The 17,864-nt window shown below is 40.5% G+C and overlaps 1 protein-coding gene across 1 annotated transcript in view; it reads left to right on the top strand.

Annotated features, from left to right (window-relative positions):
• The window catches only part of USH2A (usherin), a 761,558-nt gene that overhangs the window by 721,333 nt on the left and 22,361 nt on the right, over positions 1–17,864 (top strand). The window contains exon 65 of the mRNA XM_087424358.1: positions 17,250–17,459. Within this exon, the coding sequence (XP_087280484.1) occupies positions 17,250–17,459 (210 nt within the window). The remainder of the gene's footprint in view (positions 1–17,249; positions 17,460–17,864) is intronic.

Below are 17,864 nucleotides of genomic sequence, written 5' to 3'. Positions count from 1 at the left end.
TGCCACAGTTGGAAACAGAATACTGTTAGAAACAGCCAGAACATATGTGGCTATCCTTTTATTCTTTTCTCATTATCTTTACTGAAAAGTGTCAAGTCATCAAAGACCCGTCTATTCTCAATTATCTAGTTTTCCTTATGAATAAAAACACACCTTTGTGAGAGAGTTGGATGGAATCCGTGTGAAATCTTTGGCCTCTAATTAGACAAAACTAAGTGACCCGTAGACACTGAATGCAAACCAGTGATTTTAGCTGCTTCGGCACCATGTCGTATCATTGGGTTAAATAATCGGCCTCGTCTCAGTTTTCTAAGGAATGGTAAGCTCCAAGCACGTGTCTTAGCTCTAGTCATTTTTCTCACCAGGAGCGGAAGACAACCAGGAACCAAGGGGAGAGGCCTTCACGACCTCAGTCTATGATGCCTTTTTTGTAATTGTTGCTATTGGCTCTGTGTCATGCTCCTTCTCCATACTCGTTCCACCCAAATGAAAGTATTAAATTTGGTTTTCATAACAAACTGATCTCAAATTTGCATTTACTAACTAATCCCGTGTTGTTACAACATAAGAAGGATAGAGAGCAGGATAAAAAAATTCTAGCTTATCAGCCACAAAACCCAGTTCTTAGAGGAAATATTTTGAAAAATACAGATTAAGTGCTGAAATAAATGAACTAAAATATTGGATTTATTTAGCCTGCATAACTGCCGAGTCTATATAGACCCTGAGTAATGTTACAAAAGTCATTTAGCAAGTAATTTACTGAACAAATTGATTTCCTTTTAAGGAAAGAACATTTTTGTCTCTTTTTTGTTTAATTTCATAGGCATTTTATTTTTCAAGACTTAATAGTCCCTTTTAATTTGGAGCATTATTTTGCTTTTTTTTTTTTTTTTTTTGGTGAGGAAGATTGTCCCTGAGCTAACAGCTGTGCCCGTCTTCCTCTATTTTGTGTGTGGGACGCCGCCACAGCATGGCTTGATGAGCAGTGTGAAGGTCTGCGCCTGGGATCCAAACCCGCAAACCCTGGGCTGCCAAAGCAGATCACGCTAACTTAACCACTATGCCACCAGGCTGACCTCAACATTTTTGTCTTTGAGATAATTTGCATTGCTCTCAAACCTGTCTGAGGGTTACTTCACCCACAAGTTACCTTTCAGAAAACACCATTGTGCTAGATGCATCAGTTCACCCAACATCTGTCAGTGATTTGACCCTTCTGCAGAGGATTATATTTTTTAGGTAATCCGTATATCTGTAGGGAATAAAAACAAAGAACTGAGAAACCCCCCAGAGGTGTGGACCTGTTAATCAGAAGGGTGGTGATGATCTGTAGTTGAGTAGGTGGTCATCCATCCACCTGGTGTGCCGTGAAGGTGTCAGATGTCCCTCCCCACCACCCTCTTCCATGGCCCTTCGTCATTATATTCATTTCTGTTTTTGAGTTAAGTCATTGAAGGTAGCTGCCAAAATTTAGTTATGTAGGAAGAAGAAGACAGCATTCCATAGTCTAAATTAATTCATCGATCAGTTGACCAGTGATAGAGCTCTGGGAGAAAAGGAGGTAATGTGAGTAAGTTCTGATGGACAGAAGGGTCAGGAAATATCTGGAGAAAAGGATTGCTACTGAGAAAGAGTGGGGAACCGCTCACAAACTGACCAGTTTGTGGTCAGTTACCACAGTTCACGTAACCAGCTTGGTAACGAGCACGTTTGAAGGCGGGCAAAAGCTATGTGATATTACAGGCACCTAAGTTTTCAGTAATACTTCAATATTGAACACCCCAAAGGGAACCAAAGGGAGAGGTTCCCAGTGTTTACATAGTACAGAAGGATTACCCAAAGAGTGTGTTCAAAGGGCAGATGCCAGGGTGGGGTGGGGATTCCCAGAAATCTGTGTTTTTAACAAGCAGTTTGGATGGTCCACTTTTTTGAGAAATACTGCCCCAGAGGGTGTAGCATTGTTGCTATGCTACTTAAGCCTGATTTTCAAGTGGTGATTTCCTAAATCAGTGGTTCTCAGCCCTGACTGCACATTAGAATCACCTGGGGAACTTTAACAACATTCCCGACGCCCAGGCCCCATCCTCCTGTAGTTCCGATTCTGGGATGGGTCCAAGCATCAGTGCGTTTCAAAAGGTTTCCAGGTGATTCTAATGTGCAGCCAGGGTTGCGAATCACAGTCCTAAACCGTCGTAAACTGATTGCCTAAATAAGTGAAGCCAGCTCCCCACGAATGCCTAATTTACATCACGAAATTGATGACCAACCTATTTACCTTGGTCTATCCATGGCTCTTCCCAACAAGGGTCCTATTGTTTTGGTGTGAAGCTGGAAGGGAAACAAATTATAAATATCTGCAAAGTTCAGGTCTCAATTCATCAAATTATTTTTCTCTTCCTCGTGGAATATGTTTGATTTTTGTTGTCATTTTATATTGTTTTGTTTCTCGCTTGGAAGGCCTGGTCTTTGGTGGTAAGAGTAACATTCACCATCATTTAAAATAAGATTTTTCTAGTTCGGTTCATTTCAACACAGCTTCCAGAATTCTGGGATTCTGAAGCATCTGAAGGATCAGCTTTAATAAAACCAGTAAGATCTGAAATATAAATCATAGAAAGTTGGAACTTTTTTTATGTTTCACAAGGATGGATGGGGTGGCTTTGCAGAGCGATTCAGCGATTCAGGGTCCCGTTAGAGAACTCACGTTCCCAGTAAATTTCAAATACAATTTAGTTTACCAAAACCTAATTCTCAAACAATTCTGTAACTGTGTGATTCATACATAAATGAGATGCATCTTGACTAAATGAAATTCTTCCAGAGCACAGACTTTTTCCTTAAATGGAGACTACAGGCTTGCTGTGCTACAGAATATTTACAAATCCAATATGATTTTTTTCACAGGCAATACCCATTTCTCTCTTCAACCCTTTCAAAATTGGGCTCTACTGATATATATAATATAAACCTCCAAACCTCCAAGGTCTTAATTGTCCAGCAAGCAAATTTAGACAGTGGTCTCGGGGGCCGGCCCCGTGGTTTGGTGGTTAAATGCGAGCGCTCTGCTGCTGGTGGCCCGGGTTCGGATTCCGGGCGCGCACCAACACACTGCTTCTCTGGCCATGCTGAGGCCACGTCCCACATACAGCAACTAGAAGGATGTGCAGCTATGACATACAACTGTCTACTGGGGCTTTGGGGAGAAAAAGAGAAAAAAGAAGGAGGATTGGCAATAGATGTTAGCTCAGGGCCAGTCTTCCTCAACAAAAGGAGGAGGATTGGCATGGATATTAGCTCAGGGCTGATCTTCCTCACAAAAAGAAAAAAGATTCCATAAAAAAAAAAAAGACAGTGGTCTCTCCACAGACTTCAGAGAGGGACCTGGGTGTGGGTCTTCATAAGAATCTTCAGCTTTTACCTGCAGGGAGTAAGTTCAGGCTGATGAGTAGCTCTCAATAATTGTGCATTCATATTCATACTCTCCCTTAAGGCAATGACTCACCACGGATTTGCTAGGGCCTGTCATGGCTCCCCCTTTCACTGACTCATGCTGTCAGTGATTTAATTAGTTTTCCTGAAACTTCTCCACTTTGACAGATTTTTGTGATAAGCACACACACGGTCTCCGAAGGCTTGTTGTGCCTCGTAACCGGGTGACTGAGAAGCGACAAGTCGGCCTCGGAGGAAACTCTGACTCACTCGAGTGTGGTCCTGATCTTCGGGCCAGTGCTGTGGGAGCCCACACAGGATGGCAGCCTGCTGCTTTCTAAAAGAACCACACTGCCCCCAAACAATTGTCTGGAAATTTACACAGAAGAGGATGGAAGGAAGGATTGTGAAGGAGACTGTACAATGGAATCCTCTCTGTTCCTGCCTATGGCAGCTGCCTGAAGGCTGTAGGAGGAGGCTGCAGGAGGGGACTGCAGAGGCCTTCTCTGTGCCAACCCCCACAAAATGCTACCAAGGTGTGGGTGACGAGCTAGAAGGGAGAAAGAGAAAGAACAGCAGCTTTGAGCCCTTCTATCACTATTTCTGGATCCTTAAGCAAATTAACCTCTTTTGGCCTTTCCTCATCTATAAATAGAAGCTTCCTCCAGTTCTAAATTCTAGGGGCCTAAGGAGAGATCATCTACAACCATACACTTTAAAAAATTCTAATCGAACTTTAGCTTCTCTTGATCTTTAGCCTTTGTAATCTCTAATTTGTAAAACCTAACAGAGTAAATTCTGATCCTAAACAATTTGATTTTCGAATAGCATTTAGCTTAAAGTTGTATCAAAGCAAGCGAGTATATACGAGACCAGCTTCAGACAGTAGGTTATGTGGTTATCCACCCCCAAAATGGACATATGGAAATACTAGTAGTGGTGTTTATTTAATAAATTATAAATATAAAACACAAATGTAAATAAATAATTACCTATGGATTTAGTTTATTATGTCCCATTTAGGTCCTTAAGAAAACCTACACTATGGATAAGGTATCATGGCTATTTCACTACAAGGGGTAGAAAGCAACTTTAACAACAGAAGACAATTGTTTCTGCTCACCTGTCTGGGAAGGGGACGGAAGAAAGTCCTTGAAACCAGAGGAGCCTGGGATGCAGGACTCGATGTTGTCGGATTCGGTCTTTCTCTCCTTCCTTCATCTCAGGTTGCCTCTATTTGGCTTCATTTTATACCAGACTCTCTCCAGCACCAGAGAAAATCACTGCTGGAACCATCTGAGTCAAATCTTCTCCATGCCTCGGTTTCCCTGTTTTAGAATGTGGATAGGAGCAGCATTGAACCCATGGGCTTGCTTTGGAATTTAATGAGTTGACACGTGAACGTGCTTAGGACAGTGCTTCATACACATAGAAAATACTCAACCTGTATAATAATAATAGCTATTATTATCATTATTACCTTCCCACCTCAGAGTGGAAAGAGGACTTCTCTCTCCCATAAGCCAACCAAGAGCAGGACTCTCACTGACCCCCTAGCACCATGTACCTTTCCGTGACCAAGAGAATGGAGGACTATGATTAAATAGGCCTGGTCGCAGGGCCCCACTCCTACAGTCAGGCTTCCTGGGTGTGTGAGAAAGGCTTTCAGCCAGAAAGAGCTGCCCCAGCATACTACACACACCAACCATGCTCCCATGAAATAATTACGATGCCTATGCTCTTTCCTATTAGATGCTCACAGCCATCCTGTTTTCCAGATGAAGAAACTGAGTGAAAATCACACAGCTTGGGCAAAATACTTAATTTCTCATAGCCTCACGTTTCTCATTAAAAAATGAGTGTGTTATGAGAACTAAGATATCTCGTGTGTCTAGCAGGGTGCCTGCTACATAGTAGGTCCACCTCCCCACTCTACCCTCTACCGTCAGCCCCCCACTGAATAAAAGGAGGTACTTTCTTCCAAGAGGGAAAGAGCCAGGTTAAGAGAATTCTTATGTCTCTATCAGTGAGTCATTAATAAAATGTTAGAATGTAAACATCTCTTAACCGAGAGCACAATTGGCTCTGAAGGCGTGCTGCCCTTCAATGAGGCAGTTCAAGCTACCCTGCCCTTGCCACTTCTCCAGAAAAGAATAACACCCTCATCCCCATGACAAGGCTGATAGTCTGATTCTACATTTCCATGACTAGCTACTTGCTTCAAATTGCTTGTTTTCTGTGCCTGTCACCCTTACTCCATCCTTTTCTTAAGCGTTTTTTATATCACATTTAGGGAAAACTTATTGAGCATGTTTTCTGTTTGGTTTTGGACTTCCATTTAATTAGGTATTAATCTCACTAACGTGTTTCTGACCAACATGGAGGCTTTTGTTTGGTTAGTTTCTCCCGCAAGAACTAAGCTGCTCCTGCCCCCAACTCCCACAGCTCAGGGTTTTAAATGACTTATTGATATTGTCTGACTCAAGCAGAGCATTTGTTCTAAAACTTTAGGGCCTGAGTACTACATCTTAGACTGAAGGCCATCAGGAAATTTCCATGAATAGAAATCTGCAAAGAAAATTAAAGACTAACTTCACCTATGAACATTTATGCAAAAAGCATAATTTTTGCATTTACACCAAAATTTCTGAGCAAGAGCCTTGGCCCCAGCATCACCAGGTGCCACAAAAGCCCATGGTGCTCAGAAGATGCGATGTCCCTCCCTTCGTACCTTAGCCTGCAAAGCCTTCTGGAACCTCAATAAGATCTGGGGAGAGGCAGAATCCACCATGGCCCTAAAGCTAATGTTCACTTCAGCCCTGGGAGAGGGGAAAGAAATACAAATGGAGTTGAATCATTGAAAATAAAGTTATTGGGGCCAGCCCCCGGCATAGTGGTTAAGTCCGCTGCACTCCACTTTGGCAGCCCAGGTTTGCGGGTTCAGATCCCAGGTGCAGACCTACACCACCCGTCAGCCATGCTGTGGTGGCAACCCACATACAAAATAGAAGAAGATTGGCACAGATGTTAGCTCAAGGTGAATCTTCCTCAGCAAAAAGAAAAGAAAAAGGGGCTGGCTCGGTGACGTAGTGGTTAAGTTCACACGCTCTGCTTCAGCAGCCTAGTGTTTGCAGGTTCAGATCCCGGGTGCAGACATACACACCACTCATCAAGCCATGCTGTGGAGGTGTCCCACATATAAAATTAAAAAATAGAGGAAGATTGGCACAAATGTTAGCTCAGGGCTGATCTTCCCCACCAAAAAAAAGTAAGTTATAGTTCTTACACTCTTGGAAAAAAAGAAATCTGAATTGTGCCACTGGGCCAGGGACCACATCTTTTTTTGCCATCAGGCCTTTTGTTTCCACAGGAGATCATTTCTACCTATGTGTGTGTGAGCACACACTCAGGAGCATGCTCTGGTTCACCCATGCGCAGGTCTCTTTGTTCTTTTTCTGTCTCTTGGCATCCCTTAGGACCCTGTTCCTAAGCCCCCATTGTTGGCCGTCTTTACATTGCCTTTGAGACAAGCTATTCATCTAAAGCTGGGTTGATTGTCACCCTCATGCTTATGCAACTTGGATTTATATTTCACTTAAGCTGATATGGATCCTCCTGTCTCTGTGTTGGAAGCTTGTTTGCTGGACATAATATGTTAAGTGCAACCAAATTTTCTCCAACTGAATGTAGAAAATGTGTAATTCCAACCTGCCCTCGTGGCTCTTCACAAATGGCTCCTGTCCAGTGAAATGGCAGTGAAAATAAAGGCTCCCCAAAGTCACCTGAAACTTAGGTCCCGTGAAAATATCCAAAAAAAAGAGGGAGACATGTTTTACCTATTTCTCTTTATCCTATAAATTGAGTATTTAATAATCTGTCATTATTAAGCACCCATCAAGCTCAAAGTTTATCCCTAGTTACTAGGAGTGGGGCAGGAGGCTAACCATGAATTCCGCCCATTAAAGTTTAGTTGATAAGACAAAGAAACACACCCATGGACAATGTGTCCATACAAATATATGGATGGTACTATAAGCTGTGAAGAGAGATATTTGAAAGCTCTGAGTGATGGCACCACAGACCTAGGGAGAAACAGACAACCTTATCTTCAGGGACAGCGCGATTCCACACCAAACTCTCCTGGCCACTCTCATTCCACTCTCTGACCAGAAGAGCTTAAGGAACACAGGTGGTTCCTTGATACTAAAGACTAAAATCAATCCATAGAGACATGAGGAGGCACTATTTCTCTATTTCTTCAGCCTCACAAAAAACGCTCTTCCAAATCTCTCCATCTCTATGATCGAATGCCTCTCTCAGCCTACCCACTGTTATTGGGATGTGTGTAAGCATTCGAAATGTTCCCCCCATATCAATCATGATCTCAGCAGGAAACAGATGGTACACTCGAAAGGGTATTTGAAGAGAATTTAATGAAAAGACTACTTATGGAGGTATGGGCAAGATTAAGAAAATCAACAAAGAATGTTCAAGTGCCCGGGGGCTAGCAATAGCCAGAAGCTATTACTCTCTAGGCCTAAAGGACAGGGGAAAGAAGCTGTTTCTGGAACCCAACAAGTGCTATAGCCAGTGGAGAGGGGCTGCCCTATAGAAGCTGTGGCCATAGAGAAGGAACACAGCCTTGCCAAAATGGGGTGCCAGAGACAGGGGGCAGGAGAAATCAAAACACTGAACTCTCTCCTTCCTTTGTGAGGCAATCTGCCAAGTCAGCCTCGTGGGGTACAGAGAAGGGCAGAGAATGGATCTGGAGGCAAAGGGAGAATACCCCGCACATCCCTCATACCCCACATTGGCTCTGCTTCTCACCCAATTTGTGACAATGCCTTCCCCAGTAGGATCCTTTCTGGGCTAGAGGATCATCTGGAAGCTTTGCATGCCACTTTATGATTATTGATAAAACGCTAAGTAAATCTGAAGGCTTAAGGAGGATTACGCTTAAGTACTTGGACTAATGGTATATTTCCATTAAATTCTAAATAAATGTCTTGGTCTATATGAAGCAATCAAATCTACAGGTGGAAACAAAAACGTTAACGTATTTAAGTAAATCAGATACCTTCAATTGAAATCTTTAAGAAGATAGTTGAGACTTTTTCTGTAAATTGATTTATCTATCTGTTGATGGATCGGATCATTACTAAGATGCTTATAAACATCTAGGAAACTGTAGAGTTCTCTCCTTGATGTCTGTAGACATATTTGTAGTGGAACTGGATATAAAATTCTTTTCTCTGAAGAATCCATTGAATTGTTCCAATGTTTCCTTTTGCTCATACTTTGGGATGCTTTTGAGAACCTTTAATTAATAATAAGACAAAGCAGAGAATGCCATCCAGTCAACAAATTTTGAAGTACAATTAATATATCTGAGAAGCCAGGCTTTCATTTATTCTAATCCTCAAAGTGGTAGAGTGGGGAAGTACCCGGAAGAAAGGTACAGAGAGAGATGTGGGCTAAATTCAGAATGCTGTGAAGGGTTTTCAAAAGTATTGTTGGGGGGCCAGCCCCCCTGGCTTAGCGGTTAAGTGCGCGCGCTCTGCTACTGGCGGCCTGGGTTCGGATCCAGGCGCGCACCGACGCACTGCTTCTCCGGCCATGCTGAGGCCGCATCCCACATACAGCAACTAGAAGGATGTGCAACTATGACATACAACTATCTACTGGGGCTTTGTGGAGGAAAAAAAGGAGGAGGATTAGCAATAGATGTTAGCTCAGGGCCGGTCTTCCTCAGCAAAAAGAGGAGGATTATCACGGATGTTAGCTCAGCACTGATCTTCCTCACAAAAAAAAAAAAAAAAAAGTATTGTTGATCCCTAACAGCTACATGGGACCCAGAAATGAGTTACAGAATTGCTATCTAGTCCCACTTTCTCTTCCAAATGGTCAAGTCACTCTCTCCTGGCTTGTCACACAAATCATATAATAATCACCACTATTATTTATTTAGTGCTTGCTCTGTGCCAAAGAGCTTTGTATGGATTAACTCATAACAACCATTGAGATGTGTTATTAACTAATAATAATAACACACTTAGAAATCTGAGGCGTTGAGAAATTGATTAACATGCTCAAGGATACAGTTGGTAAGTGGAAGAACTCAAATTTGAGCCTTGAGATTCAGGTTCCAAAGACTATGTTCTTAAATTCTATCCCATGGTTGCTCCAGATTGCATTTGTATGCAGCGCTGGGGCTTTCAAAATCTTGAAAAAATAATTATAAATGTACTTATCTATCACCCCATTCCTTAGAAATTTCTAGAAATGTTATTGTGCATAAATCTCAGAAGAGTCCTATGAGCTAGGTGTTGGTATTGCTTCTGTATAATCAGGAACCTGAATGACTCAGCAAGTGACCCAGTCAAAAAAGAGCAAAGTTAGACCTGGGGTCCAGACTTTCTGACCCCAAGGCCAGCAGTCACTCTGCTTAACCACAACTTCTTCAAGTCACCCCCATCAGGACCATGAACTCCTGACCCTGCAAAGATAAACTGATTTGGATTGTAATCTGGGCTGAGTGATTTACTGGCTCTATGTTCTCAAATAGTAACTTAAACTCTCTCAGCCTCAGTTTACTTACCTGTAAAATTGGGATGAAAAGACTTACCTTAGTAGGATTGTTATGAGCTTTAAATGAGTTAGTTTAAAGGCCAGGACATTGTTACTCACATATAAAATTAAACTTTAGTGTATAAATACATACAAGTTATTCAGTATCCAGTTATCCTTGTAAAATGTAAATCAGATAAAGTCATTCCCTACTGGGAACCCTCCCTTGGCTTCCCATAAAATGCAAACTCTTCTCTGGTTCAGTGAGGCCTTTCATGGTCTGACTTTTGTCCATCTCTGTCCTCATCTCATCACTCTCTGGCCCTTCCTCACTAAGCCCAGCTGCATCAGCCTTCTGGAGAATCCAGCCTCAGGGCCTTTGCACTTGCTCTTCCTTTGTCCAGATTGTTCTTCCCCCAGATCTTCCCCCAGATGGTGGCCTCTTTCTTTCCATTAGCATCTCAGCTTGATTATCACCTCCTGAGAGCACCTCCTGGGCAACTCAACCATTCTTTACTATATCGCTATATACTGTACAGTTTATATACTACAAGTTGTTTCCTCTCTGGCATGTGTCATCACCTATCAGTTTTATGTTTGTTTATTGACTGCCTCTCCCCACCAGGATGTTAACTCCAGCCTTGTTCACTGTTGGATCCCCAGCTTATAGAACAGTGTCTGGCACATAGAAATGGCTCAATCAATGTCTGTTGAATTAACAGATGATAAATAACCTCCCCTAGTTAACTATACTGTCATTCCTAGAAATGTTCATCATAATTGTGGTTGTGATCTTTGCTTACTCTAGTAACTTATCATGGAGAAAGTATATGTTTCAACGTTATATCAGTAGGGTATAGTTACTATTTTAGTTAACATAATGGAATTTCAGTACCTTTACACGTGTTTGGAGCAGTGTGGAACGTATGTGAGTACTAGTTACCTCTGTATAACACGCAATATTATTTAAAGCATGGTAAATGACAGCAAGGATGGATACCATGATGTTTATGGTCATTTCCACCGTCCCACTTTGAGGCTGTTTTCCACAGAAACAGCCAGTCTGTACAGGGATCTATGGCAATTCCAGGGCAGGATCTCAAGCTCCTGGAAGAGTGCCCAGGCCTTTCTTCAATGGTCTTATGTAGAAAAAGGTAAAGAGTTTGGGCCTTTACATCACGTACCTGTATTAGAAGGCCAACCCTACCACTTACCAAGTTGCATAAACTTCTCTGTGCCTCCATTTCCTCATCTGTCAACTGGTGATAATAATAAAACCAGCCTTATAGGATTGTTGGGAGGATGAAATAAATTAGCACATATGATACACTATAAAAGTATAAGTACTCAATAAACTTATTAACTATTTTTACTTATCCTCCGTGAGAGCCGAACAAAACTGGGTTTCCGTTTTCTCTCAGAGCAAGCAGATATAAGCAATAAAAAGTAGTATGTGATAAATTCCAAAATTTCATTATTATTACTAAAACCAAACTGAAGCCGATTTCAGTATTTCTCACTAATATCAAAGCCAGTTTTCCCTTCCTCATATTTTAGAAGGGAGCCATATTCTTGTTTATGGAACGACTCCATAGAGCAAGGCAGGGTGCTAGGCAGTAGCAACAGAAAACACCGGTTTCTGGCAAGGAAAATGTCTTTTAATTTCTTTAGTAGCTTCATGTCTCTGAATTTCAAGAGTGCCAGTAGAAAGGAAGACAATGTCTTGCTGTAGCCTTCTTCCCCAGGGTCCCAGAATTCAATTAAAACCATGGTCCAACTTACCTGATCCAAAGTGTTTTGGATGAAAGGAATCTGGAATGCAGGAACTATGTCTGTACAAGTATAGCTATAATGTACCCAACAAAGTACCATGAAAACAGAGATGCTCAAAAAAGTCCATTTGGTGATGAAAGAAAATCAGACAAGTAGGTAGTTAAACAGTTAGCTACAGAGAGCTTTTCAGCAAGCAATGCCTTTATGACTATAGCCAGCAGGACTGCTCGTGAAATAAAATAACCGTGTTATCATGTAATTTCAGATTTATTGCCTTCTCTCCTTAACCATGAGTCTCTCTAACCACAACTCTGGCAAAGCCCATTTTGGCATGTTGCTGTTCGAACATCTTCAAAATCCATGGCAAGCTATCCTTTAAAAAGGCATTAGAGCGAGGGCCATGGGAAAATGCACTCCAAGGTTGTAGATGAATTGATAGGATTTCCTTGATTGTATCTTTTTATTTATGAGGCATAATTTATGAGGGCTGGAGAGCAAACTGCAATGAGTGATGACTAACTACAGCCAAAGTCATAAATCAGGAGCGGTGAAAGAAGTGGTGATTTTGATTGAATCTATTGAATTAGCTGTTGGCCTTAGCCAATACAGGTATTGGAAAGACCTTTTTAATATCTATTCGTCTCCCTCCTGGGAATCTGATAACAATCTCATTACATGCCCCCAGGAAACAAATAATTTAATTGTTTGCCTGTTAACATGCAACCTATTTACTCTACTTATTAATTACTGGCATGGCTGTTCATGTCGGATTTTTGTTTATTTCTGATACGAATTGTCGTGAAGATATATTCACATTCTCTAGTTTTTTATAAACAATGATGTTGCCTCCCTAGTGGCTGCTTGATATGAATATGTCCTTAGCATTGTCGAAATGTTGCTTTATCAAAAATTGCCATTATTCCATAAGGAAGCATGTTGTAAAACATCAGGGAAGTTGCGGAGAACTAAAAAATTCCTCCATGTCTTAAACTTCTGAGAATTACGGTTATGATACAACTTTGTAATAAGCAGCCTGGAAAGAGAGGACAATCTCAAATTGCTCCAGGGGCAAGGACAGACATTGTCACTCACATTAGGAGTCAACAGATTAGAGGTTTCTTGTGAAAGATCACTGGCTGAATTTGGTTATTCCTGTATTCCATTTTTACATGGAAAATGATAGCAAATACAAGACCGAATAAACATCAACTGGATGCTGCAGGTACAGAAAACATCACTAATTATGTTCCCTTGGCTTTAACAAGACTTGTAGCATTTCCTCAGCCAAAAGAATTATAAAATATTTTTACAATTACCGAGATTTTTTTTATGATATGATAAAGGAAAAACACATCAGGAAACCTCCGGAAATTTACATTAGGAGTTTCTCTTTGCACTAAGACTACGCTTGGAAGATATCAGTCCTGAGGACTGTTATTTCAGAAAGCTATGAGCCGTTGAGTGAGACAAAGCATTAAAATGAAAACCACTTTACAGTTAAGTGTGGAAATTGTGCTAAAGAACTAGTACAGTAATGTAAGCACCCAATGGACCACCATTCTGGGACAATTTCTGATACATCCTCCCTTCTCCAATCTTCTGCGGAGTCGCGGTCCTTTCTCTTGCTCTTTTACAAAAATTGTTACAAATGCTTTGTTCACAAATTCTTGCTTTCACTCCAGAATAAAATTAGAAGGAGAAGTGTTGGGTTGAGAGAAATCTCGAGCATTTAGAATAATCTGCATCTGGGCTGCAAGGGAAAAATAGACCCAAGAAGTTCCAGAAATAGCAATGTTTCAAGAAATTTGCACCTGGAGTGGAAACTAGCTGGCAAATGGTTGTTCTACAAAGCTAATGAACTCCGGTTCTGTTTGGAACTGTAGCCACTGTAATAAAATCTGTGATGATTATAGCAATTGTACCATATTCAAACAGAAATGTGCGTTGTGCTTCTTTGAATGACTGAAGGTAATGTAAAGTACAAGTCTAAATAGATAACACATGAATAGAAACTGAAATATGTGTAATGCCTAGATTTCTGTGCTTGGTTCTACAGATAATAGCTCTCTGTGTTTCTGAAACAATATTGGACACAACAATCACTTAGAAATGTTTTAAAAGGCAGGTTCCCAGTCCTTTCACCAGGAATTGTGATACAGGTACCCAAAATAATTTTGATGCTTGCAGCCAAGGAACACATTTTGACAAAGACTTCTCTGAAGGGAGATTTCTAAGAAGCACCTTTCAACAGAGGACAAACAATTGAACTCATTGTTTCCACAGCAATGAGATTTGGGCAGCTCAGTGTACCAAAATACAGTAATTAGTCCTGGGAGGAGAGAGTAAATAAAGAACAATTTCATTTTTTTTTAACGGACAACAGTATAAAGATGGTAATAGTCACTAGATAAAAAAATATTACATTGAAAACAGAAATATAAACAGATATATTAATCTACCATTTCACTAGTCAATTATAGAATTTGTGGTTAGATAATTTTAGTTATTTTATATTTATTCAAATAGTTAATCTATGTTTTCTGTGACATCTTCTTACATTGTAACTCTTTTCATGGTTACAACCAAAATCTTAGAGAAGAAAATACCTCAACTTGGCCAGTTCTAACTTGTTCTCATCTTTAACAGCTCTTCATTGGAAGTTCCTAACTCTTACAGTTATAATTGTGTGTGTGTGTGTGTGTGCGCACACGCATGCATACATACACATGTGCAAGTGGTCATTAAACTCAAATAAGAAATTGCTTTAGTGCAGACTTTAATCATCTTTAATTTTTTTTATTATAAAAGAATAAATATGTTTAGCTGGATGCTGTAGGTATGAGGATATTCTGAATAAATCAGAGATGATTTATTTACTTTTTTTTCTCTTGGCCATAGAATTCATAAGCCTTTCTTTTGCTTTTGACCCCTATAAAGTCCCTTCTTTTCTGTGACCAGCCCACACACTCTGTTATGTACCCAATGATCATAAGAGGAAATTTTGGGATACAAACCAGATGGATTGGCTTATTCAGTTAGGTAAAAGGTAGGTAGATAAGTGGTAGATGGATGGATGGATGGATGGATGGATAGATAGATAGATAGATAGATAGATAGATAGATAGATAGATAGATAGATAGAATAGATAGAGATAGATACAGTAGGTAACTTTATGTCTATTCTCAAGATATTTCATTACTTGATTTTTATATTGGTTCATTAAAATTAAAATATAAGGACTTAGTGCTCAAATTTTCCCCAGCAAGATCTCTGTTTCTTCTTTCTCCACCCTGTAAAGATGGACCCAAATCTTGGGGCCATTGTTTCTTGGTAGAAATCATAAGCATAATCTGTTAGTATTTTTATTCTGAATCCTGACCTACACTTCCGTCCCTTTATCTCTTATTTAGCTGGGCATTGACAAAAATCCACAGAGCTTTCTGGGTAAAGGACTTTTTACCTCAACAGAGAAAGAGAGATGGAGAGAAAGAGAGAGAATATCACTGACAGTTTCTCTTTTGCTTTTCTTCAGGTGGATTGGTAGAACAGAGACACTGCCTTGTGGTCCAAGTTTTGTGAAATGCATAATGCTTCATTATCTCAGTCAGCTTTCTCTTCATTGTAGCTGCTTTCATTTTCAGAGTGGCTCATGTAAATAGGCTCATCCTGCTTTGCATAAGCAGGTTGATTTATATGAATGCTATTTTTGATCTCAAATTGATTGAATGCTAAAAAGAAAGACTAGGAAACAGAGCACTGTCTTATGAAGGTCTCCCATCAAAGACAAAAGATACTAGAGCCTACATACATTCCCAGTTAGTGGTGGGGAATTTCCCACTGCCTAGTTTTTAGAAGAGACTATGTCTAAAGAAATACAGCAAAACAGTCTAATATTGAGACTGGAGTGTTTTAAAATACCATGGGTTAAATTACATTTTGAAAATAGGACTCCACCCAGTAAAAGCTCATGTAATGCAGGAAGACATGATGAGTCCTACCTGCCAACACCAGCATTAAAAAGCCTTAACAGGGGCCGGCCCAGTGGTGTAGTGGTTACGTTTGCACACTCTGCTTCAGTGGCCCAGGGTTCGCAGGTTCAGATCCCGGGTGCGGACCTATGCACAGCTCATCAAGCCATGCTGTGGCAGCGTCCCATATACAAAATAGAGGAAGATGGGCGCAGACGTTAGCTCAGGGCCATTCTTCCTCATTAAAAACAAAAAAAAAGGGACTTCTGGCAATCCTATCAGCAAAGGGCTGGAGATTTGCATTTGACAACAGCCTAAGAGCAATTCGACATCAGAAATTTTACTTTTACAAAGGAATCTGCCCAAGAAAGTGTATGGAAACACTGATGGGGATTGGCCTAACTACTAAAAATCTCTCTACTATTTCTTTGTTCTCTTGAAGATACTATTGATGCAAAGGCAAAACAAAAACAAAACAAAACCCTCACTGCAAAGTATTCTCCTGCAGTTTTTTCCTAAATATCTCATATTTTGAATGTTCTGCATGCTTTTTTAACACCGCACACCTGGAACATGTATACTATCGAATCACACAAGTTTTCCAAACTTGTCTTTAAAAGCTCGGAACAAATTTATATATAAACATAAATCTAAACAAATGTAGATATAGATATACATAATATAAATATGAATATAGATATAGATATAGACATAAATATAAATATAAATATAAATATAAATATAAATATAAATATAAATATAAATATAAATATAAATGTAAATATAGTAGAAGACACCAAATGAGAAAATAATTTCCCGAAGTTAGACTTGCACATATGAAAGCTTACTAAGGAACACTCCTACTCCTAAGCACACAGACAGTCTTCTCGTATTGCCATTTAGATCTATCATTCTGATTGATCACTGTGTAGTTGGCTGGTATTGGCCTAATTTAACCCTATCCACTCACACATCCATCTCCTCTGTCTATGATACCTGACATCCGACAAATTACTTACTCATGCAAATGACGACCCAAGGCAACCTTTTAGGATATTCGTGTTTAATTATACAAATGGTTCTTGATAAATAAGATTATACATCCTTCCATATGTTTATTCCCTCCTTGATGAAAGGAAAATTTAATTTTCATGCAGATTTGGGGGGGGACGGTGTTTAAGAATTGCTGAGTTTTATGTAGTCTGCAGATCCATCCAGTTTGCAGAAGCTGACAACATCACTCCACACCCCGCACAGAGACGAGCAGTTTTTTATTAGGCTTAAGTCAACCTGCTGCATTCCAAAATCGGGGATCCTCATAGACCCCCCCTCTCTGTGCACGTGGTCCAACACAAAAAAGAGGAAGGACCTGCTCTCCTTTGTGATTGTAGAGTTGCAAGATCAAAGTTTATCTCATTCTCTTGGGGTTAGTTGCGTTTGGTTGCTAACTTTGTTTTCAGCCTGAGGTTATCTTGCTTTTGACTGGTCTTATTGATTTCTCTTTGGAGGTCTGGGCAGTGAATTCAGCAGGAAAAGCCGCCAGTAGCTGGACACGGTGTAGAACCGGGCCTGCACCCCCAGAAGGTCTCAGGGCCCCCAAATTCCATGCGGTCTCTTCCACCCAAGCAGTGGCCACCATCAGCACCCCTGGGAAGCCCAATGGAATCGTCAGTCTCTACAGGTTGTTCTCCAACAAGACCGGCGGGGTGGAGACTGTGGTGAGCAGCAGAGTACTCTGAACCGAAAATCCAGGATTGGTTTGTTTTTAGAAATAAACCATCGTGCCCCTGTGTTTTCTTCCCTTCGATCCTTCTTTCTTATCCATCTGTTCTCAGTTGCCCTATGATGAACTTAGTAACACAAAGATCCCTCTGAGAAGAAATAGTAACAGCCGGGAAACATACAGAAAGTATGTAAACGCTCACGGAGAGAAGTGCTAAACATGGTATTAGGCATTCCAAAAATGTTATAAGAAACCTAAGACTTTAGAGACAATCAAATTTAATTAATTTAATTGACTTGAAAACACATGTCAAGCATTTAATGTAGGAGTGGCATATAGTAAGGGGCTGACAAACGGTCACTGTGAGTTGTATAAATGTTAACATGAAAATGAAGAAATA

This window comes from Ceratotherium simum, chromosome 36 (assembly GCF_057802395.1).
Source record: "Ceratotherium simum simum isolate JZ-2026a chromosome 36, ASM5780239v1, whole genome shotgun sequence".
NCBI lineage: Eukaryota > Metazoa > Chordata > Mammalia > Perissodactyla > Rhinocerotidae > Ceratotherium > Ceratotherium simum.
This window is presented reverse-complemented; position numbering and strand designations above follow the sequence as displayed.